Here is a 24,844-nt window from a genome sequence, read left to right as displayed (position 1 = left end):
TGGGGTTTTTTCTTCTTCTTCTTCTTCTTCTTCTTCTTCTTCTTCTTCACGCCGAATGACGGAGCCGGCCGAGCATCGCTGAGCTCCAAGAGGCGGACTCGACGATGCCCGTTTGCCGCAGGCGCCGTCATCGTGAAAGCGGACACCAACTTGCGGCAGATGGGGTGACCGACGTGACCGAGCCCGCTGCTCCACCCGGGAGGAGGTGCCAGCTGCCTTCGGACACGGCTGCCTCCGCCGCCGCCGCCGCCTGTGCTCGCTTGTAGGAGGGGAGGGGTGGTGGTGGGGGCGAGGAGTTGGGTTGGGGGGGGGGGGGGGGGGGGGGGCACGGGCACAAGCGAGGAGCGGCAGGAGGGAAGATGCGGACGGAGGAGAGGGCCGCCGCACGAGAGCCCATTTTGGAGGAAGGGTCGGGACGAGAGCAGGTAAGGACCGGCTGGCCGACAAGTTGCGGTGCATGCGGACGCCGTGTCATTGAAGGGAAGGGCGAAGCGGGTCAAGGACACTCGATCGGGCGCTTGTTTTCCATCGGCCGGCAACGCAGAGCGAAGATGACATCTTTGGAGTAGGCTCAACTTGATTGTATTAGCCGTACAAATTGCTCAAGCTCCCCGACTTTTTTCTAAACGCATTACCCTCTACAGTTGCAGCCAATGGTGATTTGAATCAAAGATTGCTTGCTTATGCTGTGCTCAAAACGTTTGAATTTCCACCTCTTTACTCAAACGCAGTACAATATTTCAAATCGGCAGAACAGAAAATGCACAAGCCAATCGATTAGGATTCACTTCCTGGTTTGCTCATGGTCAGATAATCGGCAAAAATGCAGATCATGATTTTCCCAAGTCAATTCAGATGTTTTCATTTGATTCATTCAACACAAGGCTCATCGCACGGCTGTCACGGAGGACTCCAAAAATGGGAGAAAAGTTAACTGTTGAGAAGCTGAGAGTGCCAGCAGCTGGACGCATTTTTCAAAAAAATCACCAATCTTGATCGGCTGTCGATTATTAGTCCCATCTTTGCAATCAAATAAAGAGGCCAAAGTGTCTACAGTGCATCGCGGCGCGCGGTTTGACTGACTGCTCCATCGGTTTCACAGCACAGCGGCGGGTGTGCCAGCCTCGACCACCAGGAGGCACTACAGTGTCAGATAGTAGTCGTGCAGACGTGAGTGAAGAAAAAGACAATCGAGTTCCGTTCGTCTGCTACCAACTTACTCGAACGCGAGTCCGTATTTTGTGGAGCCTGAAGAAAATAGATAAAGGTGGCGAAGGTCAACGGCATTTGCCATTCATTTGAGCGTTTAGCTAGCTAGCCAGTGTCAAAGGTAAGGCCGTTTGCTCTGTTTTAGGTTGAAATTGACAGTAAACCTCAACTGGCAGTGGCCGTACCGTCGTCATCCCCCCCCCCCCCCCCCCCACGAAACGGTCACCATTTGCCAAAGTGCTGAAATCTAAGTCGTAAACGTTTTGTTGTCGAATGCCCCGTTCCAACATTCCTTGCTTGCTTGCTGCCATCGAGAGCATGGGCGATGCATGCGATCGAGTATGCTTCCTGTTTTGCCCTTCCAGCGTTCCGGATGGACTCGATGGCGGCCTCTCATCCTCCCTCCCTCCCTCCCTCCCAAGCACTTATCCCATTTACCTTCAGTCAATAGTTGACTGCTAAAGTGCAGGCGAGTCCTTCATTCATTTTATTCCACTTTGTCTCTCGACTGACCATCATTGTCCTATGACTAGATACATACAGTACATACGTAAATACACATAAGTGTATAAGAATGTGTGTGTATATATATATGTACACAACACACACACAATACATTTCCAGATCCTCAGTCACTTCTTGGTCTGCCTGCCCACATGCCAAGATTTGCTAATTATAGCCGCTCCAGTCACACCTCAGCTCAGCAGCGCAATGGGAAGGCCGCTAACCAACTGTGGACTGTGGTTGAATACCAGGAAACACGGCGATCAAACACGGCCACATCGGAGAGTTGGAATTCGGGGTGTCGGAAAGAAAGCTGACATTATTGAGGACACATTTGGAATCCCATTGGTGGACAAACGCTTCAGTTGCTCATACTGATTCTGAGGCGGCTGGGGCTTTCATTCGCATGGAAGCAGAGAAATAAACGCTTGTTTGAAAATGGGGAGAGCAGATATAGCGCTATACGTATGTCGCTCAAGCGATCTGCCTTGCCAGCGTTGGGGGAGGGAGCGAGGCTGTATCAGCCAAACCTGGGGGGGTAGAGGCCGTGGAGCTCGGAGACAGGTCAGGCCAACGGCATCTAACGGACGGATTTGAAATAGGCCGTAGATGGGCGACCTTCAAGCACGCCGTGCAGTCTCCAAAGAGCCGCGTTGCGTCCTCTGGCCAGCGTCCGCTCCAGAATCGTCTCCAAGCGTCCGAGGTGACTAAATGATTCACATGCATCGCGATGCCCGGCTCTGACGGGCCAATCAGAACTAGGGGCTGGCTGTAATCGGACATCCGCACAGTGCAAGTGAGGCCGCCGGCCGCCGGCCGCCGGCCACCGGCCGCCGGCCGCCGGCCGCGTTCACTTCGCCAAGCAATAGCGCTCACACGCTCACTGGCTCCTGCTTGTAATTACGTTCCGGGTGGCGACGTCTCTCTTTTGGTCGCCAGCCAAGCTTCCACACTCGGACCGACCCCCTTGAGCGTCAGGAAGGTCGTCGCTGGGGATGGGCCGCTACGGTGCCCACGCTGGCCCACAGCATCGGGAACTAGAAATGAGAAAAGTCAACATTCGAACTTGGGAAATAAAAGCGTATTATGGTCAGCCGCTTCTTCCATCTCCAACGCTCGCTATGCTAAGCGGCGCTATCGGAAGACCGCATGGTGCCGCTTGCGTTGACCTCGCGTTCCCTTACACGTCTCTGCACGCGTCTCCTCAGCAACGTCCGATCCGGCGGTCAGCGGCGGCGTCCCTGTGCCGGGAGTCGCACTGGAAGTGCCTGCTCCTGAGCCTCCTGATGTACGGCTGCTTCGCCACGCTGATCTGGTGCGCCCTGTGCCGCGTGCCCGTGCTCAGCTCCTCGCCGGTGCGCGTGGCCGCCGCCGCCGCCGCCAGCAACTCCACCACCTCGACCGCCTACTACAGTGACGTGCGGCGCCTGGAGAGCCCGTGCTCCGGCGGCTACCTCTACATCCCGCTGGCCTTCCTGGCCATGCTCTACGTGGTCTACCTGGTGGAGTGTTGGCACTGCTTCTCCAAGACGGCTGTGTTGGCGCACGCTGAATTCCAGGTTTGTTGCTTGCCGGAGTTTGCTAAGCGGCGGGCGGGCGGCGCGAACGTACACTTGGCCGTGCGTGTGCGTACGCTTGTGTCTTTGTGCGCACGCTTGTGTCTTTGTGCGCACGCTTGTGTCTTTGTGCGCGTGCGTGTCGCTATGGCTTTTACTTCCTAACTCAAATCATCGAGCGTGCTAATTCCTCTCAAACTGGTGGTCCGAGTGAAATTTCCAAAGGCAGTGATCTCGCCCTATGCTGCCGTCTGCTGGCCATCTTTGGTGTTTCTTCAAGCTCAAAGCGGAGTTGGCCAAGACTTTGCTCTTGAGGGATTCTGTCCATGAGGACGTTCCGGTCAGCCATGCTCAAAGGCTTCGAGCTACTCTTTAGGAGTAAAAGCTCTGAAAATGTGTGTGTGCTCCTTTTTTTTTTTTTTTTTTTCTTCATCGACGCCAAACATTTGCAGGACGTGTACGAGCGCGTGCAGCGGCTCCAGCAGGCCACGCCCTGCATTTGGTGGAAGGCCATCAGCTACCATTACGTGAGGAGGACGAGGCAGGTGACGCGATACCGCAACGGAGACGCGTACACGACCACGCAGGTGAGAGACACGGCTCTCTCTAGCGGTGCGGAAACGTGCGTCCCCATTTCCCGCTCACTGCGCTGCATTGGTCCTACGAGTCCGCTTGCGTTGTCACATTTGAATCAGAAAACCTTTATCGTCATTCTACATAGTACGATGAAATTGGAGGCCTCCATTCAGTGCATGAGAGGGAGATAAAAGTACAAGTCAAATTATCAACAGAAGAAGAAGGATGCCCCGGTGTCCCCGTCCTTAGGAGCACCACAAACCAAGGAGGGATACAATAAGGAAATGAATCATAGGAAAGTAAATGAATAACAGGAAACAGTAGTGCGGATAGTGCATGGAGGAAAGTGTCATGAGTGCCGGTTGGAGTTGAGGGCGGCGATGGCTTTGGAAAAGAAACTGTTTTTGAGTCTGTTTGTCCTGGTCTTCATTTGCCTGTAGCGCCTTCCAGAGGGCAACGGGTCAAACAGGGCGGAGCCAGGGTGGGAGCTGTCCGCTGAGATGGCCTTAGCTCTGCTGAGGCAGCGGGCAGTGTAAATGTCCGTAAGGGAGGGGAGAGGGCGGCCAATGATCCTCTGAGCTGCCTTCACCACTCTTGCTTTGAAAGGTGCAATTGTGGCCTTTCCAGGTCTATCACGAGCGCGTCAACACTCACGCCTCCAGCTCCGAGTTTGACTACGCCCGCTACGGCGTCAAAGACGTGTCGAAGGAGCTGCTGGAGCTGCAGTTGCACTCGGCGGTTCGCCTCCGCTTCACCAAGTGCTTCAGGTAGGTGAGCTTTATTTTCCATGGCTTGCTTGCAATTGGTGGTGAAAGATGACCGACCCACCGACCCACCGACCCACCGACCCACCGACCGACCGCCTGCCTTTCCCCTTCCTCAGCTTCTCCAGCGCACGTTCTGAGGCTGCCTATCTCACCCAGGTAATGGACAGACCAAAGTAAAGGTGAACTGGCTTAAACTTAGGTACGCGAGATCAACTCGACTTAAGCCATTTGGCACGCACCGCTCGCTCCAAATCGACAATCCGATTGGGGTTTTTTGGGCGTCATATGGCGACGTGAACGTAAAGCCTTGAATTGATTGGCAAGCGCGTGGTACGGCCCGCTGTCAACTCACTTGTCCTTCCCGCCCCAAGCGAGCGCGCTTCTTCGGCGAGAACGAGGGCCTGGACGACTACATGGAGGCCAGGGAGGGCATGCACCTGAAGAACGTGGATTTCCGCGAGCACATCCTGGCCTTCCCGGACCCCTCGCACCAGCCGTGGTTTTCCAAGTATTGGGTCTTCTGGCTGGCCTCGGCTTTGCTGCTCTCGTGGCCGCTGCGCGTGCTGTCTGAGTACCGCACGGCCTACGTGCACTACCACGTGGAGAAGCTGTTTGGGGAGGACGAGGATCCCGGCGGCGGCGGAGGCCAAGGGGAGACGGAGAACGGAGGGGCTGGCATGGCGGCCATGGCGGGCATGGCGGCCATCCCCTGCATCGCCGCTCTGAACGGGTCCAGCTACAGAGCCATCTCCCGGGTCAACACGGTGGACATGACAGAACTGGAGTGGCACATCCGCTGTAACCAACAGATGGTTCCCAGCTACTCTGAGGCCATCCTCATGGACTTGGACAGCGGAGGCAGTGGCAGCGGCGGCACCGACAACTCCGCCGCGTTCACGCCCGTGTCTGGACCCCCGGGCACCACCCCCAACCCGGAGGGGAACCCACCTCCCCTGGCGCTGCCGGTGGTCTTCAACTCCACATACCTCCTGCAGAGCTGCCCCCGATGTCGGCGGACCGCGTCCAGCTGCAGTCTGCCCTCCCGACTGAGGGCGCCCACGGGAACCGCCGCCCTGCTCAATGCCACCGTGGCCGCCTTGAGGGCGGCCGGGCACGGCGGCCCGCCGGGCCGGCTGGTGCTCAGTCGAAGCGGATTCTCCCTGGGTAGGCTCGGAGGAGGGAGGCGGAGCAGCCTCCTTCATTCCTCCCGCAGCATGGGAGGAGGCCCGGCGGGGAGCCGGGAGGACGGCGGCGGCGGCGGCGGCGGCGGCTCTTTCCCAGGCTTGGGATCCCGGCAGGACGACGAGGAGAGCCGAGGTGTGCTGCAGGCGGAAGGCGATGACCAAGACGAGCGGGAGGCGGACGAGGGGAGGGGCGAGGACGGCCGCAGCCAGAGGGCCGGGCGAGACGGAGGAGGCCTGCTCCGGAGGGATCGCCCGCCTTCCTACCAGGATGCCTTCTTCTTCCCTGTGCTCATTGTCCACGGGGATGAAAGCTGCCATGCCGGGGAGCGCCTCTGAACACGCAACGCAGGCTGGCTTTGGCCTAAGTCACCGCTCTGGACTTGCCATTCGTTGAACCCCCCCTCGTAGATGCCACAGAAAAAGGGCTTCTCTATCGGACGGACAGAGCAGCGCTCTTTATCTTAGGCATGGTTTCACTTGAGCACAAAATCACTTGCCCCGCCCCAAAACTTTGCCAGTGCAGCGAGTGCAGACGGACGGAAGCTGGCTTCTGGATCAATCTATGCAAGAGCAGGAGGAGGAGGATAGGGGAGGAGCAGGATAGGGGAGCCGCAACGATATTGCCTCACCTGGCCTGGAGTCCAGATCTTCCGCACAGCAGCGCACCCACCCATCCAGGCAGGCACGCCTTTGTGGAACAACCAAGCGTCTTCCGCAGCACTCTAGTGCGAGCACATCACCTGCTACGAGCACATCAGCTGCAGCAAGCGAGGCCCCTCCCTCCCTCCCTCCCTCCGCAGGTACGGCGAGCACACGTGAAAGAAGATGGCCTCAAATCAGCCACGATGAGATGAAATCGGACATAAAAGTCAAACCGGCGAGTATTTGATCTATCTATTCTTCTAGTATGTATGGATGGATTTGTTTCATTATTGTTCCTTTGATTTGATTGTAAGGACGGAACGCACTTGGGCAATAATCTCGCTCTCGCTCTCGCTCTCTCTCTCTATCCCTATCTCTATCTCTGCTGTGTATACGCTGTAAGCACTTGGCAACCAAACTAAAGTAGTCAGCGCGTGCGCCGCGTTCCCGTTTAGCGAGCGTGTCGACAGGACTTCCAGGCGCTCCCCGACAGCATGGCCATGTCTTCCTCCCGCGTCGCCCGCCTTCGTGTGGCGTCTAGCGCCACGTCGAGCTGGCAGCGAAATATCAAAGAAGCACTTTGGGAGGGCGGTCCAACTCACTCACCTTGACTCAGACAAGGTACAAAACAAATCTGACACGATGGAAAGCTATTTGAGTCATTGTCCTTGAAATTCACGCTCGAGCATGCGCTTTGCCTCGCCGCGCCGCTGTTGAAATCCGCTGCGGCCTCCCAAAAATAAGACAACCCCAAGATCGTCGTGTCTTTTCAACTAAACTTTTCATTGGCTACGTCAGGGATCGTCAACGGTGGTCCGCGGCCCTCTAGCGGTCCGTGGTGGTATTACGTGTGGTCTACAAAATGTATAACCTTTGTCCAAATAAAATGGATTTATTTAGGGGAGATTTATATTCCAGCTAATTTTGTCAATCATTTACCCATCCAAAGTATGTCACATGTAGCTGAGATTCCCAAAATAGACATACAGATGCAAATAAATAGCCTGTATAGGTCTATCCTCCTTTGGTGCAAAATAAAATAATATTCTGCCAAGGCAGTGGTCCCCGAGTTGCTTCTTGGTGATAATGGTGGTCCCTTGGACTAAAGCAGTTGAGAACACCTGGTCTACGTTATTACAGGGAGCGAGAGGCATCAGTCCAATGTTTCTGCTGAGCAGCGTGGCCGCCAGGGGGCAGTAAAACGCGCGCGCGCGCACACACACACACACACACACGGAGACGGTCGCGACTCCTCAGTTAGTCGCAATAATATTTGGTTCAGGATACCATTGTTTTGCCCTTTTGCTGTTCGTTAGCATTAAGCGAAGAGATTCACGTAAGGCCATTTATTTTGACAGCAAGCCGCGATAGGGAGTGGAATTAAAAAGAATCGTTCAAAGCGCAATTTCGGGGAGGTGCACAAATGGCTTTCCGTCGTTATCCATCTTTGTCGTCGCCACGAGGAGGGAGGGCGACTACATGAGCATTAAGCTAACGGGCGATGTGGTTGTTTTCAATGCAAACTTCAAGAGGCAGTGGACATATACAGCTTGACGCCTGACTATTTGCCAAAGCGCCGCTTGCTGTATTTCTAAATCTGCGACCCAATTTTCTGGCCAAATGAAAAGAACCAATCCACTTCGCAAGACACATGAAGTAGACACACTGGATTTGCTTTAGTGGGAGGGACACCAAAACAATTTGAGCCTCGACTTTGACACCTGGGCCATTTGGTTGCGCTATTTTGTATTTTGTACGCTGCTTGCGCTGCAAATGGAATCATTCACAACGCAAGCCACCGCACCGCACAGCCAGCCAGCCGGCCAGCCAGCCGGCCAGCCAGCCTGCCGGCCAGCCAGCCAGCCGGCCAGCCAGCCAGCCGGCCAGCCAGCCAGCCGGCCAGCCAGCCAGCCGGCCAGCCAGCCACAAATGAACAAGGAAACGCGGCGGCGGCTGGCGCCAGGGCCCACCAGTCACCGCTGGACCTGACGCACGTTCTGTGAGCCATTCAGCCGGCGGGTCAAGCAGGGGAGCCGCCCGTCTCGCCGTTATTGACGACCCGAATCGCTGCCTTGATGAATCGGAGGCTGGACGAGCGGGGAAGGCGTCGCGGTTCATCGGTTGGTCAACCTGCGGAAAGAACGACCCCGCCCACGTTAGCGGGGCATTCGACAGCCCCCGCCGCCGCCGCCGCCCCAAAAAGCCGTCTGCACTCCGCTTCTGGTCGTTAGGCCAGAGAAATACGGACCGAAAGAAAACAAAAGTCCACTGCCGGGAGTGGCACGACGGACGACGGCATCCTCAATGCGTCGACGGCGGAAAAGTGGCCGGCATCAAGCTCTCGTGGCAAGACGACGAGAGGGCGCTCTACTTGCTTTTCGGGCCACTTGATGAGAGAGAGAGCGAGAGCGAGAGAGAGTCGAGTCATCCAGCGCCCACGGCTAGCCCTCGCCATCTCACATGACTCGAGTGCACTGGCCGGAGACCTGAGGGAGGGAAGAAGAGAAGAACAAAAGAACCTATCTGAGCTACAACGTTTGGCAAGCCTCAATGAAAGGCACAACTCGTGGCAGAGCCCTTTTTAGAGGATCAATGGCAGAAGCTGATGAAGCCATCAATCAAGCACAATGAGCCAGGACTCAACGGGCATGGCAAGAAGGCATTGCAGCTGTGAGGATAGATGGGCTCAGGCGGACAGCAAACGGCCCCAAAGGATTGCCCGGCATTTGTGCCTCCGGCCGGCAGTTCATCAGAGCGAGTGGCTGGAACGTGCGCTCTGCTCTCTTCATTTCCTCGGGCTGCACATAAACAACGCAGATTGAATTAGCGGGCGCCTTTCCAAGTCTTGCAGCCGATCAATTCCAAGCAAAGCTTCGGGGGCGGCCCTGGCCTGGCCTGGCCTGGCCTGGCCCGGCCCGGCCCGGCCCGGCCACTCGGCTCCTTTGTCTAACTCTCGCATAGCAGATGACCAGCTGAGCCCAAGTGCACGTTGAAAGCCTATTTGCACCCGTCACTGACTCGTTTGCACATTACAAACAACATTTTTTGAAAATATCAAGAGCGTCTCATCAGGTGAAAGACCAAGCAACGTCTTGTTACGAGAATCAATTTGAGATTTCACAAGTGCGGATCGAGCCGGTTGCCTCTCGCGTCACTCGCTACGCAGCAGGGCTCTGACCAATGAGCCGACTAGTGGACAAAACGACCTTTCAAATTTGAAAGCGAATGAAGGGCGCTTTTTGTCGCGGCGTCTTCTACTTGGCACATTGGACTTGCGCGTCTGCTGCCGTCTCTGGACTGTGATGTTCTGTGGCACGTATAGTGTATATGTCAATGTGTAGCCCTAGCCCGGGCCTAGCTCCAGCTCCAGCCCTGTTTGTTTCTGCGAGCGGCTCGGCGTGCGCTCGCTCGGACTTTTGCCCGATGGCGCTCGGTCATGGGCTTCTGGCGCTCCCCTGCGTCCTTTAACAGCTGTTGGATGGACAAAAGATTGTCTTTTCACTGCTGAAACAGGATTCCCTTGGAGCGTTTGTGGTGTCGTTTCAATTCAAGTGGGTGAAAAATTGAACAAACAAAGGTCAGGGACCACTTTAGCTAGATCAATGATGTCATTGATGAATCCAATTTTCTTACACCATATCTCCTAAAAAATACAAAGCCAACTTCAAGTAATTCGCCGTTGTTGGGCACGGTCAATAGTTGGCTTTACATAACAGATTCTTATTTGACTTTTCAAGTAAGCAAGCAAGCAAGCAGAATTTGTCCGCAGGGGATCATCAAGTATCGTTTGCCTTTTCTTGCGTCAAAGGGAGATGGAGGCGTGGCCTTGTGTGCGCCGGACCAATAGGAGCGTTGAATGTAGCGGTTGGGCGTGCTCAAGGAACCAGCACGTTTGCTTGCGTGCGCCCTGGCTCTGGCTCTGGCTCTGGCTCTGGCTCTGACTCTGACTCTGACTCTGACTCTGGCTCTGGCTCTGGCTCTGGCTCTGGCTCTGGCTCTGGCTCTCGCTCTCTGCCCTCTCCGCGCTGCGTCGAGGCGACTGTGCGCGGAGTAAGAGTAAATCCGAGCTCGCAGCCGGCCGGAGCAGTGAAATCGAAAACCTGCAAACGTCGCTGTATTTTTGGCCGCTGACGGGATCCCCCGTCTTTCGCTGTCTTTCCTTCCTCGGCTGGAGCCAGGCAGCAGCAGCAGCAGCAGCAGCAGCAGCAAGAGACTTGTCCGGCGAGAGCGACGCGGCCAGCCAAGCGTTTTTCGCCTACTTTCTTCTGCCCCAGCTCAATATTCGTTCACACTGGAAATGTCCGAAAGCAAGCCAAATGACGAGCCCAAGTTATCGACGACGGACAGGGCGGTGAAATGTGAGTACACTACCATTTTGCGCTGACATTTTTCCTCCCCCACCCTAACCCACCCTACCCGCGAGACGGATTCACGGTCGAGATGGCTGGCTGGCTGGCTGGCTGGCTGGCTGGCTGGCTGGCTGGCTGGCTGGCTGGCTGGCTGGCTGGCTGGCTGGCTGGCTGGCTGGCTCTGCTTGGTTAGCAGGCTAGCTGCCTGGCTGCTTGCTTGGCAGGCAGGCTGGCTCGCTGGCTGGCTAGCTGGGGAGGAGGAACAACAAGGGTGTTCGCTGACAGCGGCGGCGCCCTACGAGGAAGTGAGGCTCACCCTGACCCAATCGGGCTCCCGACAAGCCACATTTTGGACCGTTTCGCCCTTTGGGCCGGACACCGTGGCAACGCATGACACACTGTGAACAAGCATCGCAAGGGCGAGCTGCAAGCTCATTTTTTCTTTGCCTGCTTGCTTGCACCGCCGACCATAGAGAGAGCTTGCTTTCCTTCCTCTCCCTCCCGTCGCTTTCTTTTCTTTTCTCTTCTTTTCTTTTCTTTTCTTTTCTTTTCTTGCCTTCCTGCCCGCGTTTCACAATCCACTTTTGCATTGTAGTAGAACGCACTAAAGATCACAATCGGTTTGTGTGCGCAAAGAAGCAACGCAGGCAGTTGCATGCGCGTTTTCCTCTCATGCTGCCAACTGACAACACGTAGTGTGACGTGCCACACTTTGCTCCAATCTGTCATACAAGAGGGCCTTGTGTGGACGGACGGACGGACGGACGGACGGGTGCCGCTCGCTTGACAGCAACAACTAGCAGTTGAGAACATGGTGAAGAATTGTATTTCCAAAATATTTGAATTTTTGTCAAAGTAGACAGCCATAGAGAATAACGTGAAACAATGCAAACGGCAATAGGCAGGCAGGCAGGCAGGCAGCGAATGCAGTGTTTTGCGACCTTTTTTCATCCAAGGCACAAAACTTTTACATTGGGAACATTCTCTCTCTCTCTCTCTCTCTCTCTCTCTCTCTCTCTCTCTCTCTCTCTCTCTCTCTCTCTCTATATATATATATATATATATATATATATATATGTAGATGAAAATGACCATTTCCAAAACGTTTTAGACAGTGCAAAGAATAAACAAATTATGATTAAAATGCAAAAGACTCAACCTGACTCTTAGACTAGTTCCTTAAAAATTGCAACCCAAGTCACGTTGTACCGCCCCTTGCTGAGTGGTTGTTGTGGTGAAAGAGCCACGATTCGTCTGTGTGTTTTTTTTTTTTTTTTTTTTTTCTAATATACAATGGACAGTACATCCAGGTTCTCCCGTCAAGCCGCACGGCGGGGTTTCCGGCGGTCCTCAAACGCACCGCGGCTGTCAGAGCGTCATCGCTATCCATCGGTGGCTGCTGATCCGCATGCTCATAACTGTCGAGATTCTCAGATTAGCCGCGTGTGATTAGCAAGTGGCTGAGCGGGCCGTTATCCTGTTCATAATGCACCCCGTAATCCAATTTCTGCGGCAGGCGGGCGCGGTATGGGAAACACGGCTCTGGCCGACATTCCCGCCTTCCGCCAATCCACATCAGCGAGTTCTCTTGGAGGGAGGCATCTTCTCTCTCCGCTACACAGAAAGGAAAATGTTCCGGGCTCGGTTGGAGTCGGACTTGGTTGCGACCAGAGGCCGCTTTGAGACAAAGTTTCTCTGGCTGAGCGAGACTGTCGCAAGAAGCGGCTCTGTGCGTCATCCGTTGCTTTCTTGCTCCTTTCCCTTCCTGTTGGTTGACCGGCTGGAGATTTCTCAATGGCGGTCAGGCGAAACGCAACCGCTTGGCCCACGCGTTTGCGATGAAACGTTCCCCTTTAAAATTGGGAGCAAATTGTCACCTTGCCGGCGCCATCTCGCAGAGAGAGACCCCGCCCCGCCCCATTTGTATTGGCTTTTGTCTCCCACGTGGTCAGGAATGGACTCGGTGGAACGGAGGCCCGCTCGGCCAACCAAAAGCCACGGACGGCTCGGCGGAAATTGCCGGCAAGAAGGAGAAAGCGCTCCTTGTAGCGCAAAGCAGAGGAGCATCCTCGCCGTCTTTGATCTCGGCGGCTGCGACCGGCCATCACCTCGCTATCGGGCTGAGCCTTTCCCGTCATGGAATTGGGTCAGTGTGTCAGCCTTTCTTCTTCTGGAGGCTGGAGGAAGAAAGCTTCATCATCTGAGCTCCAACAGCTGAAATGGGAACAAAGCACACGGAGGAGGAAGCAGGCGCGCCCCTCTGACGGGAACCTTCTCGTCATAAGGCGGCCAAGACGGCAATCTGTGCAAGAGGGCCGAGCCTGCCAAGCCTAGGCCTACACCTGTATGGATTGTATGTGAGAGCAATGGCTGTTTGCAATCTTGGGTGAGCGCAGCGCAGCACAGCGCAGCACAGTGGTGTGGAGGAACGTCACCAAGGAGGCCTTTGCTGGGATTTGTCGGTCTTTGCCGTTTGTCCTGGCCGGCTGTAGTGCCGCCGCATTCCGTCGCAGGTTTGCTTTTTTTTTTTTTAATCTGCTAATGGCGCTTTGGAGGCATTTCCATGAGGTTGCACTTTTTGCCAGCCAGCCAGCCAGCCAGCCAGCCAGCCAGCCAGCCTGCCTGCCTGCCTGCCTGCCTGCCTGCGTGGCTGCCTGCGTGGCTGCCTGCGTGGCTGCCTGCCTGCCTGCCTGCCTGCCTGCCTGCGTGGCTGCCTGCCTGCCTGCCTGCCTGCCTGCCTGCCTGCCTGCCTGCCTGCCTGCCTGCCTGCCTGCCTGCCTGCCTGCCTGCCTGCCTGCCTGCCTGCCTGCCTGCCTGCCTGCCTGCCTGCCTGCCTGCCTGCCTGCCTGCCTGCGTGGCTGCCTGCCTGCCTGCCTGCCTGCCTGCCTGCCTGCCTGCCTGCCTGCCTGCCTGCCTGCCTGCCTGCCTGCCTGCCTGCCTGCCTGCCTGCCTGCCTGCCTGCCTGCCTGCCTGCCTGCCTGCCTGCCTGCCCTTTTTGAATATTTGCTATCTGGCAGCCATGAAGCACCAATGCAGCCAATTGAGACCAGCCTGAACTACGTACGGATGGGTGATGCTTATGCTGAAATCCATCACGCGCTGGAGTAGCGAGGATGTTGCGGTGGAGTGAGCGGATGAGGCCCCCCCCCGGTGTTTGCTCACGGTGGCGAGCAGCAGGAGGCGGCGGTCCCGTCCACCCGCCACCTGTCAAAAAGCACAGTGGCTGTGCCAAAAAGCAAAGTCAACTGCACTGAGCGTTTCAATCAAACAGCCTTCCCTTCTTGGGGCTGGTGGTTGGAGACTGCTAGCTCTTTCTTTCTTTCTTTCGTTCTTTCTTTCTTTCTTTCTTTCTTTCTTTCTTTCTTTCTTTCTTTCTTTCTTTCTTTCTTTCTTTCTTTCTTTCTTTCTTTCTTTCTTTCCTCCAGAGGTGCCATGGCGTCCGTCGGGGCATGTACATACGCTAGAAAGCCTTCAGGTGAAATTGGACACGCACGCACGCATTGGCAGGTGCTCGTGCGCTTTGACCTCAGAACCTTCCGACGCCGGAGGCTTTGTGAGGAGAAATTGGACCCGAGCGCACCGTGTCCCCCGTTGGCCAAGAGAAGTGTGCGGCAGGCAGCCAACTGGCATGGCGCTGGCATGGCCCCCCCCCCCCTCCCACCGTGCAGGTGCAAAAGCCTCGTTTTGTACAAACATGGCTACAAATCCTTCCCTGGTTTCTCTTGGCCTTCCATTGTTTGTGGTCGCATGGCACAGATGGAGCGACAGCTTTTTGTCTTCACAAGCCACCATATTGCGCTCATGCGCTCCCTCCCGCAAATGGACCTGTGCCACTCGGGTGCTCTTTTTCTTTGGCTGCGGCTTCCGCCGTGCACCAATTGGTTCGCAAAGCCCTCTGGGCGGCGGCGGCGGCGGCGGCGGCGGCGGCAGCGGCGGGTCATCTTCCGTCGTCTTTCGCTGAGCTTGGCCAACTTGAGGCCCCGGCCGGTTGCCCTCGATGCACATTGCCAAGGATTTCCTTTGAAACGTGCTCTTGAACATTCGTCCGAATCACTTGGTAGGTGCGGGACCCCTGCCTCGTTTGTGGGCTTTGACGGAAGGGGGGCGCATTCCAGCCAGCCGCTTTTCACTCAGCGCTCCCTCCCTCCCTCCCTCCCTCGCCCCCTCCCTCCCTCCAGAGCTGATTACAGCTGCGTTGCTAATGAAAGCTAATCCCGTGTCACGGCATTGTGGAGGCGGCGGCGGCGGCGGGAACGTCTTCAGAAAGGCTCCAAAGCTGCCGATCCGAGAGCTGTGTCACGGTTGGCGAGTCGGGCGAGCGTTTGCACGTCAACGTTGAAGAGCACAATGGCGCGATTGTGCTTTGTTGACAAACACAGCCAAGTGGGACTCCGGACAGCGAGCTTTGACAGTCAGTGGCGCCCGCCCAGACCTTCCAAACGAGGCTACCGTCCGTCCATTGATGGTGGCTCAAAAGACCTTGGCGCACGCTGGTCTCAATGTTTGTCTCTTTTTGCCCGCGCTTGCCATGGAGGCAAAAAATGGACGGCGCATTTGAAACCAGGGAGATTTTGGGCGTTCCGTCGTCGTTTCATTGATCCAGCCCAGGGAGGGGGGCCCTCTAACTGTGTCATTGATCCCCTGCCACTCTGCCCATCCGCTGCAGCGGGAATCCACTGCAGCGGGAATCCACTGCAGCGGGAATCCACTGCAGCGGGAATCCACTGCAGCGGGAATCCACTGCAGCGGGAATCCACTGCAGCGGGAATCCACTGCGGGGACTTCCCTGGGTCAGTCGCTCGCCCCACCCATCGATCGGGGGATTTCTGATGGCGCCGGCCGGCGTGCGCGCTCGCTGGCAATGCGTTGGAATGTGTGGAGCAAACGGCCCCGGCCGAGTGTCGCTGTTGCGCAAGAGGCCCCGCCACCGCGTCCACCCGTCTGTTTGCCGCGTTTTAGGCCTGGCTCGACTGCGGTGCGTCAAAAATGAAGACTGTTTCCCTGGCAACGCACTTTATTGCCTTTCAGCTCAGCTCAGTAGCTTTACATGGTCACCAACGCTTAGCCCGTGAACGCTCTGATGAGATGAGTCACCGACGCTAGCGATGATGACATTGACTTGGGGTCAGCGAGCTCTTGAATTTGTTCCACAGAAAAAGGCATGCACGTTGAGGGTCAAGAACTTCCGGAGGCAGAGGCCAGCCTGTTGTTAGTTCTGAGCCGCCGCTGCCATCCGCAAAGGGACGGACGGCTCGTTTGAGACGCTCGGAGCGGACGGATGCATTTTCTTGACGCTTTGGCGTGACGTCGAGGCAGTCTGTTTGTCACTGGCCCTTTTGGAGCATCTGGAGCACTGTGTCCTACGGACAGGGCTCCGTTGAATTCGGAAGAACCTACCATGACGTACATACTCGTCCACGGCAGTAAACGGTTGGATTCCGCTGGATGAACACGGCGAATGCAAACGCAGGATGAAACGGCCGAGACTGGTGATTTGGAGACAGAAGCGCGTGAGCCAAAACGGAATGGTGCGAGAGTGGCCTGCCTGCGTGGCTGCCTGCCTGCCTGCGTGGCTGCCTGCCTGCGTGGCTGCCTGCCTGCGTGGCTGCCTGCCTGCGTGGCTGCCTGCCTGCCTGGAGGGAGGGAGGGAGGGAGGAATGAATTCATTTTGCTCCGGGAAGAATATCAAGTTTCCGTGGCTGCCGCTGGCAGGGCAAATAGGGCTCTGCTTGGCAAGGGTCGCCAGAGCGCAGGTCTGCTTACGGCTGGCGTCACCTCCGGCGAGGATGGAGGTTAGCGTACGCACGCGCTGGCTGGCGCCAGCTTGAGCAGGATGCATGCGCAGCTTTCTAAATGAAGAGGCACCTTTTTGACCCAGTTTGCCTTGATCTCCGCAGCCGTTCCGTTCCCGCCCAGCCATCGACTGACGGCCAAAGAGGTGTTTGACGGCGAGGGCAAGCCCAGAGTGGACGTGCTGAAAGGCCACCTGACCAAGGAAGGACGCGTGGAGGAGGCGGTGGCGCTAAGGCTCATCAGGGAGGGCGCCGCCATCCTGCGCGCCGAGAAGAACCTGCTGGACGTCGAGGCCCCGGTGACAGGTCGCCCGCCACCTTCTTGGATTTCAATTCAAAGCTCCGCTCGAGCCGAGAGCGTCCGTAGTTGTTTACTTTTTCCCCGTCGCTCCTCTCACCTGCGCCTTCCGAGCGGCTCGAGCGCCCTTTCCAAGGCCGCATTGGATTTGGGGGGGAGCGAGCGGCTCAATACTCGCAAAAGAGTCCCGCCTCGTCGTCAGCACACGCGTGCGTCTCCAAATGTTGATGTGGAAATGTCGGCGTCATAGTTTGTGTCCCAAAATGGGAGGCAAGCCACAAAATGACCATCCTGGTCAAGTGCTCTTTCTTTCTTTCTTTCTTTCTTTCTTTCTTTCTTTCTTTCTTTCTTTTTTTCTTTCTTTCCTTCCTTCCTTCCTTCCTTCCTTCCTTCCTTCCTTCCTTCCTTCCTTCCTTCCTTCCTTCCTTCCTTCCTTCCTTCCTTCCTTCCTTCCTTCCTTCCTTCCTTCCTTCCTCCCTCCCTCCCTCCCTCCCTCCCTCCCTCCCTCCCTCCCTCCATTAGACTTGCCAATGAGGCTTCTTTGATGCCTTTCAAATCCGACACAGGATCTATGGCAACCGGCCATCGTTGAGTCGCGCGATTGAATCGCCGGCCCAGCCCACCCGGCTTACTCTGGGCCGCTTGGCCATCTCGCTGGCTGTGTTTAAACCGTTCACCCAAGGGCGAACCTTTCAGGAGCCTGCGTCAGAGGAGGCAAAAATGAAGGCAGATGCGCTCGACCGGACTTCTATGACAATTGCACTATTCTCGCTCTCACACGCTCGAAACAGGAGCTGAGGCACTTGTTTGAAACCTATCGTTTGTTTGTGGTTTAATGGCGTCTCTGGCATTTCCAGTCCACCTTTGCTCTCTGAAGTGCACGCATTGCAGTTGGCCAGGGCAGCCGTTGTTGCTGTCGTCGCGCCCGCCTCGCTCGGAGCCCGATACGGGCCAGGCCTCTGGCGCTCGGAGCGCCCCGTGTGGGTTCTGAAGCTTCATTGTGTAACAGCCGCCCACTCGCCCGGCCGCTCGCTAGCCGCAACGCTTCTCAGGGTGCTCGCTCGCGGGCTGCGGTCAGAACAAATGGTTCCTCGCCGCGGCGGTTAATTTACTCCCACCTGTTCTTGTGCTTCTCGCGCGTACGGGTAGGTGGACTGAAGCCGAGCGACGGACACATTGTTTCTGGCGGCGTGAGACCCCCCCCCTCCTCCCTCAGACTGATGTCCTCTTGCGCTTTGTCTGAATTGCTGAAAGGTTTCGTTGCGGCGGCTCGTGCGGATCCCGCCTGCTCCACCATGGGAACCAGATGGAGCGGTGGCGACCGGCTGTGTTTTTTTCTTTTTCAAATATTTGGAGTTGACGCCTGCTATCGGCGGCGGTTGACTGGCGGGCGGGGTGGGGGGGGTAAGCCACGTTGAAACTCGGTGGGTGGTGTCAGTCTAGAAAAAAGCTGATAAGAAGATCACACAGATGTTGTTTCCGCTTGTAGTGTGCGGCGACATCCACGGCCAGTTCTTTGATTTGATGAAGCTGTTTGAAGTGGGAGGCTCCCCGGCGTCCACGCGCTACCTTTTCCTGGGCGACTATGTGGACAGAGGCTACTTCAGTATCGAAGTGAGTGGCCGGCCGAACCCGAGTGCGAGAGGCGACGGAAAGGAGCGACCCGGTGCCGGCTGGCTGGCGGGCGGGCGGGCGGGCTGGCTGGCGGGGGGGCTGGCTGGCCGGCTGGTCGGCCGGCCGGCCGGCCGGCAGGTTGGCTTTGCGTCTTGACCGCAGCGCTCGCTCTTGTGGTGGCAGTGCGTGCTCTACTTGTGGGCCTTGAAGCTCCTCTACCCCAAAACCCTGTTTTTGCTGCGCGGGAACCACGAATGTCGGCATTTGACCGAGTATTTCACCTTTAAGCAGGAATGTAAGTCCTCTGCCGCCGCCGCCGCCGCCGCCGCCGCCACCGCCAATGCTTGCCGGTTTGACCCGCCTCCCCGGCCTGCGTGGCAGGTCGAATCAAGTATTCCGAGAGGGTGTACGACGCCTGCATGGACGCCTTTGACTGCCTTCCCCTGGCGGCGCTTATGAACCAGCAGTTCCTGTGCGTACACGGAGGACTTTCTCCAGAGATCACAAATCTGGACGACATCAGGAAAGTAGGTGGCCCCGGTGGGCAGGGCGTTGTTTTTGTTTTTGTTTTTGTTGTTGTTGCAATTGCGCCGCAAACGAGCAGCAAAGCCAAGTGGCCAGCGACGGAGGCCAAGCGTCTGGCTCGGGCCCTTTCACGTGCTTTCAATGTGCTCTTTGCAGCTGGACAGATTCAAAGAGCCTCCGGCCTACGGCCCCATGTGCGACCTGCTCTGGTCCGACCCCCTGGAGGACTTTGGCAACGAGAAGAGCCAGGAGCATTTCACGCACAACACGGTGCGGGGCTGCTCCTACTTCTACAGGTGGGTGGCGCCGGGCCGGGCCGAGCCGGGCCGGGCCGAGCCGGGATGAGCCGGGATGAGCCGGGGCGCTCGATGCTGACCTTACCGCAGAAATTGGCGGCCTCAGCTCGATTAGCGAGTCGGCGAGCCCGGGTCAAAGGCGCTTTTCTCCTTTCCCTTCCCTTGCGCCGGCCGCTGCAGCTACCCGGCTGTTTGCGACTTCCTCCACCACAACAATTTGTTATCCATCATCCGGGCCCACGAAGCGCAGGATGCCGGGTGAGTTGCGACAAAGGGGGCGGTGGGGGGATGGAGCCAGCCAGCCGCGCTCACCTCGCTGCCCGTGCGCTCGCCAGGTACCGCATGTACCGAAAGAGTCAGACCACCGGCTTCCCGTCCCTCATCACCATCTTCTCTGCACCCAACTACCTAGATGTCTACAACAACAAAGGTGAGGCGACAGCGGGAGGACCGAGCCCGCTCGTTTGCATTTGATCCCTTTTCGTGGTTTGCGTTTTGCGCAGCGGCCGTGCTGAAGTACGAAAACAACGTGATGAACATCCGCCAGTTCAACTGCTCGCCCCACCCCTACTGGCTGCCCAACTTCATGGATGTCTTCACCTGGTCGCTGCCCTTTGTCGGCGAAAAGGGTCGGTCGGGCCAGCTTTCCTAGCCGCTCGCTCGCTCGCACTGCCTCGATCGGGTTGCCGGAGTTCTTCCTCTGCTTCTTCCGCAGTGACCGAGATGCTGGTGAACGTCTTGAGCATCTGCTCCAACGACGAGCTGACCACTGACGAGGACCTGGACGGTAAGCCCAACGGGATGGAGCTCTTCTTGTGCTCTGGGCGTTTCTTTCTCCTCTTTCTTGACATGCTCCTCGAAAGCTTCACGCTTTTCATCACGCAACCCCGAGGTTTCCGTCACATCTTCATTTCCTCTTTGTTTTGACTTCATCTAATTTGTCTTCTTTTTTTTTCCAGACTTTGTTTTTTTCTTTACGCTTGTGGTGCTGTCTTTGCCCTACCCCCCTCCCCACCCCGGTCCACTTCTTCCTCCACTGCCTCCACTTTCATGCCGCAGCCATCCACTGACTTGTCTATCCCCTTTTTCTTCTGTCCTCTTCTGGGGCTCTTTGATGAGAAGGACAGCTAATATATGCCCCCAAAACAGGTACAAACAAACTCCAGCCACCGCGGTGGCGGCGTGTGCGCTCGCGCAGCGGCTTTGCCAGGTACTCGCCGACCTGCGACCGAGGCTCCTCGTCGTGTCAGCAAAGGTTTCTGTGCGGCGGCGGCGGCGCCCCGGCGTAGACTTTTCAAATCCGTTTCCCTCGTGGCAAATGAATGGCAAAGCGAGTCTATGTGTTTGAAAATGAGCGGCGAGCCGTCGCCGTAGCGGCGAGCCGACGTGGCGAGCCGACGTGGCGAGCCGACGTGGCGAGCCGACGTGGCGAGCGTGTCAAAGTCAAAGTCAGCTTTATTGTCAATTTCTCCACATGCCAAAGACACACAAAGAAACCGAAATTTCGTTCCCCCCTATGTGTGCTCGTTTCCCTTTCTTTCTCTGAAGCTGCCGAGACGAGTCGGGAGGGCGGGGTGGCGCCGTACGCGTGATGCTTGACGAGCGTGTCGGGCATCGCCAATGGTGATGGTTTGCAATGGTTTGTGCCCCGCAGGTGCCACAGCTTCTGCGCGCAAGGAAGTCATTCGTAACAAGATCCGCGCCATTGGGAAGATGGCCCGTGTCTTCTCCGTGCTCAGGTACCGACTAGTGGATGGGATGCGCTGGGACGGCCGACGCCTCTTTTGGTCGCTCGCGCCGACCCAAATGTGCGACCGCACGCACGCACGCTAAAAAACACCAGACGGCATTTCCAACGCGTTGGCAAAATGAAAGGCGATGGCGGGCAGTAAAGTGGAAAAAAAAGTCCCAATGATCATCGTCGCACACACACACACACACACACACACACACACACATCTGGGTGTGGTGAAATTTGTCCCCTGCATTGAAGCCCTCCCGCAGCGGTGCCGCCCGCGCTCGGGAATCATTTGGTGATCTAACCCCCCAATTCCAACCCTTAATGCTGAGTGCCAAGCAGGGAGGCAATGAGTCCCATTTTTATAAAGTATTGGGTCCAAAAGAAAACAAATCCTACATGACTCGGTCGGCGGTAGCGTTCAGCAAGACGATGCCAGTTTTGTTTGGAGCAGCCGCTCACGCCGGCACCTTTGTTTGCACATCAGGGAGGAGAGCGAGAGCGTGCTGACGCTGAAGGGCCTCACCCCGACCGGCATGCTCCCCAGCGGCGTGCTGTCTGGCGGCAAGGAGAAGCTGCAGAACGGTAAGCCCGAGAGCCACCCCTCCTCCACCCCCCACGGCTCCTGCCCCAACCGTGTCTGCGGCTAAGCTGGGAAGAAAAAGTCTCTCTCGCACTTATGCCCGCCCTCCGCCGGGGGGCGCCGCCCTGGGCTCCTGCCCCAGCCGTGTCTGCGTCTCAGACGGGAAGAAAAAGCCTGCCTTGCTCTTGCTTGCTTTTCAAATGTGGCCCATCTTTCTTTCTCTTCTTTCTGTTTTCCTCTCTCCCTAGAAGCCGCAGGTCGATTTGTATTCCGCGAAACGCACACATGCGACCGCCCTACCCGCGCCGCATTTTGTGAGAGCGATTTTAGTTGTCCTGCTCACCCTCTCATGTTGAATTCCAAACAGCTCCAGCAATTTGCAGTCGTGTTTTTGAGTAAAACAAACAAAAAAAAAGGTTGTTTGGATCTCAGCAGCGATGCTCGGGAGTGGACGAGCGGCGGGCGGCCTATGAAAGGGGAGGCCGCAAATCCGAGCCGAGATCCCGCTCATCTGACTCGCCAAAACGCTCGTGTAAGAAACGACATCCCAAATGGTGTTTCGAGCGGGGCTTCTCACACCTTTTTGCTCGTCATCCAAACTTGACCCGCCCGCCACCTCCCCCTTTTGCACTGCACCCGTCCCTCCATCGTGTGGCCCGAAAGAACATTGACTCGCAGAAAAAAAAAAAAAATCTCACATGCTCAGCCCAAGTTTGCCTGAAGATTTTGAGGGCCGTATGAAACGTTTTTGCCTGACTTTGTTTTGAGTAGATGGAGGGAGGGAGGGAGGGAGGGAGGGAGGGAGGGATACTTTATTGGTCCCCAGCGTTGTTTTGTGTGCGTGCGTGCGTGCGTGTGTGAGAGAGAGAGAGAGAGCTTATTTTTCACTGAGCACGAGAGATGAATTTTTAGCCTGCGCTTCACTTGGACCCCCGCCCCCCCTTCTCTATCTCGCCCATCCGTCTGTGCTAACGTGACGGGAAATGTGTCGATAACGAGCACGGTGGCTGGCTCGGTCGGTCGGTCGGTCGGTCTGTCAGTGGGTCGGCGTCGGCGGTGCTCCTTGACAACGTGACCTCCTCTTTGCTCACCTCTCTCACTGGTTTTGCAACCCCCCTCTTCTTCTCTTCAGCTACTATCGAAGCTATTGAGGCTGACGAAGGTAAATCACCAGCTCCTGTGTTGCTCTGCACAGCGCGCGCGAGCGAGCGAGCGAGCGAGCGAGCGAGCGAGGGTGAGCGGGCTTTCTTTCGGGGCGTCCTGGTAGCTGTGTGAGAGTCGTGCGGACGGACGTAAGAAGCCCTGCGTGGCCACGCGGATCTGAAAGGGGAACCGCTCGGCAGCACCTTCGATTGGCGCTCCAGCAGCGTGTCCAAGTGCCACTGAGGGCCAGCCACCCGGTATGTGGCGCGGGACGTGGAAAAAGAGCAAAGCCGGTGAGAGGATCCAGCTCCAAAAAGCAAACAAAACCAAACAAAAAGAATCCAGAGCAAGACCGCGTCGATTTGATGGCATTTGGTTCAATGCTTTGGCCACATTTCTGAGAGTGGTCATTTGTTTGTGGAAAATCACCAATCGGATCAGACTCGTTTGACCGGATGAAGGATGTTTCTCAAACACAAATTGAAGTGACCACCCACCTGCCTGCCTTCACTTTTTCATTTAGTGGCTCTCAGTGGACAACATCTGGACCTCCCCCAAAAAAAAGCAAGCGGCAGGCATCCTGCCAACAGTTTGAAAGCGGCCGAGCCTTGCGAAAAGCCGTGTGAGCGCCAGCACATTGGGCAAAATGCTGGTGCCGCTTTTCCCACCAAGCCCGCCTCCGCCCCACCACCACCCCGCTTGGCCACCCGGGCAAGAATGACGTCAAGTGCGCGCTAAATAGTAGCTGGCCACGCTGCTATTTAGGCTTGCTTCCAGCGGAGGAGGCCTCCTCAGCTTCCTCTTCTCTGTGACGTGGCGTGGCGTGGCGTGGCGTGTCGTGACGTGTGCCGAGAACCCGCGTCTGACCGGAGCCATGCAGCAACGGGCAAGCGCTCAGAGCCCCAGCCGCCGGAGGGAGCGTCCTCTCCGTGTTGTTGGGTGCCTCCGCCGTTCGACCATGAGGCTGGGAAGCCAGCCCCTCCCTCCCTCCCTCCCTCCCTCCCTCCCTCCCTCCCTCCCTCCCTCCCTCCCTCCCTCCCTCCCTCCCTCCCTCCCGCTTTGGTGGCCGTCTTACCATCGGGAAGCAAAAGCTCGAAATGAGACAAATAGGACGTGACACCAAGTTGGGATATATGTACCGTACGCTCCGTCGAGTTGGTCGCGAGTGAGCCAAAGCCACACAAATTGCAAATTGGAGTGGTCGCGCTAGTCAGCTCCTGCTTGATGCTACGTCCCAAACCAGCACGGAGCTATCTTTGGGGAGCAATTGCACTCCTCGGAAGAGATGTTTTTCCTCCCTCCCTTCTCCGACACCCCGATTGCTGCATGCTCCGGGCAGACGAGCCAAGCGCTAAGCGCCCCCTCCGGCCCTTCTGTAGCTTCTCTGCCTGGTTGCGCTTTGTGGACGTCAACGTCTCTGTGGGCTCCACCACTCCTTGTCTTTCCTGCCTTTTGTCTTTCTTTTTCCACCCTGTGAAGCGTCGCCGGGTTCCGTGCGGATGCCGTTGTGGAAACGAGCGGCTCGTCCAAACCCTCCAAACGCTGGCAAAAGGCCCGTTCGTCCCGACACGGCGATCGCAGATGCAATTCCCAATCCTCTCGTCCGTCCCCTTCCAATGTGGCTTTTTGGTTGTCCCCCCCGTGGGCGCAAACAGGAGCTCGGCACATTCACCGGGTGGCTCTCCCGTGTGGCGGGTGCCTGACAAGGTCAACCGCTGCAAGTGCGGCGGGGTGACGTGGCTACTCTGAGCCAATGTTGCCGTTTTCTTTGGCTTCCTCTCTCAGGAGGTCTCGACCGACCCGACGGGGCTTTTTGATTTGATCGATTTTTTTCATTGAAATATCTTCTCGTTCCGGGCAGCAATCAAGGGCTTCTCGCCCCAGCACAAGATCACCAGCTTCGAGGAAGCCAAGGGCCTGGACCGCATCAACGAGAGGATGCCGCCGCGGCGGGACGCGCTGCCCTCCGACGCCAGCCTCAACTCGCTTAACAAGGCGCTGTCCTCGGAGACCAACGGCACGGACGGCAAGGGAAGCGCCAGCGGCATCCAGTAGAGGGAGGGAGGGA

At 56.9% G+C, this 24,844-nt stretch overlaps 2 protein-coding genes and 1 long non-coding RNA gene across 9 annotated transcripts; 2 read left to right on the top strand and 1 right to left on the bottom strand.

Annotated features, from left to right (window-relative positions):
- The first annotated feature begins 319 nt into the window (after nucleotides 1-319).
- Nucleotides 320-7,492, top strand: LOC148403057 (transmembrane protein 151A-like). Of its 3 annotated transcripts, none has more exons than XM_088376635.1 (6): nucleotides 320-425; nucleotides 2,922-3,272; nucleotides 3,722-3,856; nucleotides 4,473-4,612; nucleotides 4,729-4,768; nucleotides 4,984-7,492. In XM_088376635.1, the coding sequence occupies exons 1-6, from the start codon at nucleotides 360-362 to the stop codon at nucleotides 6,130-6,132; spliced, it is 1,881 nt and encodes a 626-aa protein (XP_088232761.1). In that variant the 5' UTR covers nucleotides 320-359; the 3' UTR covers nucleotides 6,133-7,492. The 3 variants fall into 3 exon arrangements, with proteins under 3 accessions (XP_088232761.1, XP_088232770.1, XP_088232753.1); XM_088376644.1 differs by having other exon boundaries at nucleotides 333-1,330; XM_088376627.1 differs by lacking the exon at nucleotides 320-425 and having other exon boundaries at nucleotides 1,363-3,272.
- Nucleotides 6,586-11,446, bottom strand: LOC148403056 (uncharacterized). The gene is made up of 3 exons (XR_015858698.1): nucleotides 10,855-11,446; nucleotides 8,687-8,924; nucleotides 6,586-8,568 (listed from the first exon to the last, which is right to left on the bottom strand). It is a non-coding gene; the product is annotated as an uncharacterized LOC148403056 (long non-coding RNA).
- Nucleotides 10,329-24,835, top strand: LOC148403055 (protein phosphatase 3 catalytic subunit alpha). Of its 5 annotated transcripts, none has more exons than XM_088376720.1 (14): nucleotides 10,333-10,796; nucleotides 16,685-16,885; nucleotides 18,367-18,491; nucleotides 18,675-18,786; nucleotides 18,873-19,018; nucleotides 19,173-19,312; nucleotides 19,493-19,570; nucleotides 19,648-19,742; nucleotides 19,816-19,941; nucleotides 20,028-20,099; nucleotides 20,967-21,051; nucleotides 21,538-21,635; nucleotides 22,766-22,795; nucleotides 24,638-24,835. In XM_088376720.1, the coding sequence occupies exons 1-14, from the start codon at nucleotides 10,736-10,738 to the stop codon at nucleotides 24,829-24,831; spliced, it is 1,563 nt and encodes a 520-aa protein (XP_088232846.1). In that variant the 5' UTR covers nucleotides 10,333-10,735; the 3' UTR covers nucleotides 24,832-24,835. The 5 variants fall into 5 exon arrangements, with proteins under 5 accessions (XP_088232863.1, XP_088232846.1, XP_088232855.1 ...); XM_088376706.1 differs by lacking the exon at nucleotides 10,333-10,796 and adding an exon at nucleotides 14,961-16,579; XM_088376737.1 differs by lacking the exon at nucleotides 16,685-16,885 and having other exon boundaries at nucleotides 10,329-10,796.
- Nucleotides 24,836-24,844: the final 9 nt, after the last annotated feature.

This window comes from Syngnathus floridae, chromosome 1 (genome assembly GCF_059516105.1).
Source record: "Syngnathus floridae isolate MCC-2025c chromosome 1, RoL_Sflo_1.0, whole genome shotgun sequence".
Lineage (NCBI taxonomy): Eukaryota > Metazoa > Chordata > Actinopteri > Syngnathiformes > Syngnathidae > Syngnathus > Syngnathus floridae.
The sequence above is the reverse complement of the archived record's forward strand: the minus strand, read 5'-3'. Positions and strand labels throughout refer to the sequence as shown.

What these genes read in the sequence shown, in the direction of transcription:
- LOC148403055 (XM_088376706.1), top strand. Translation starts at nt 16,246, where the DNA reads ATGCAAACGCAGGATGAAACGGCCGAGACTGGTGATTTGGAGACAGAA. An exon ending in ATCTGGACGACATCAGGAAA is followed by an intron (nt 19,019 to 19,172) that starts GTAGGTGGCCCC and finishes TGCTCTTTGCAG; the next exon opens with CTGGACAGATTCAAAGAGCC. An exon ending in CACTGACGAGGACCTGGACG is followed by an intron (nt 20,100 to 20,966) that starts GTAAGCCCAACG and finishes TGTGCCCCGCAG; the next exon opens with GTGCCACAGCTTCTGCGCGC.
- LOC148403057 (XM_088376627.1), top strand. Translation starts at nt 2,709, where the DNA reads ATGGGCCGCTACGGTGCCCACGCTGGCCCACAGCATCGGGAACTAGAA. An exon ending in TGGCGCACGCTGAATTCCAG is followed by an intron (nt 3,273 to 3,721) that starts GTTTGTTGCTTG and finishes AAACATTTGCAG; the next exon opens with GACGTGTACGAGCGCGTGCA. An exon ending in CGCTTCACCAAGTGCTTCAG is followed by an intron (nt 4,613 to 4,728) that starts GTAGGTGAGCTT and finishes CCCCTTCCTCAG; the next exon opens with CTTCTCCAGCGCACGTTCTG.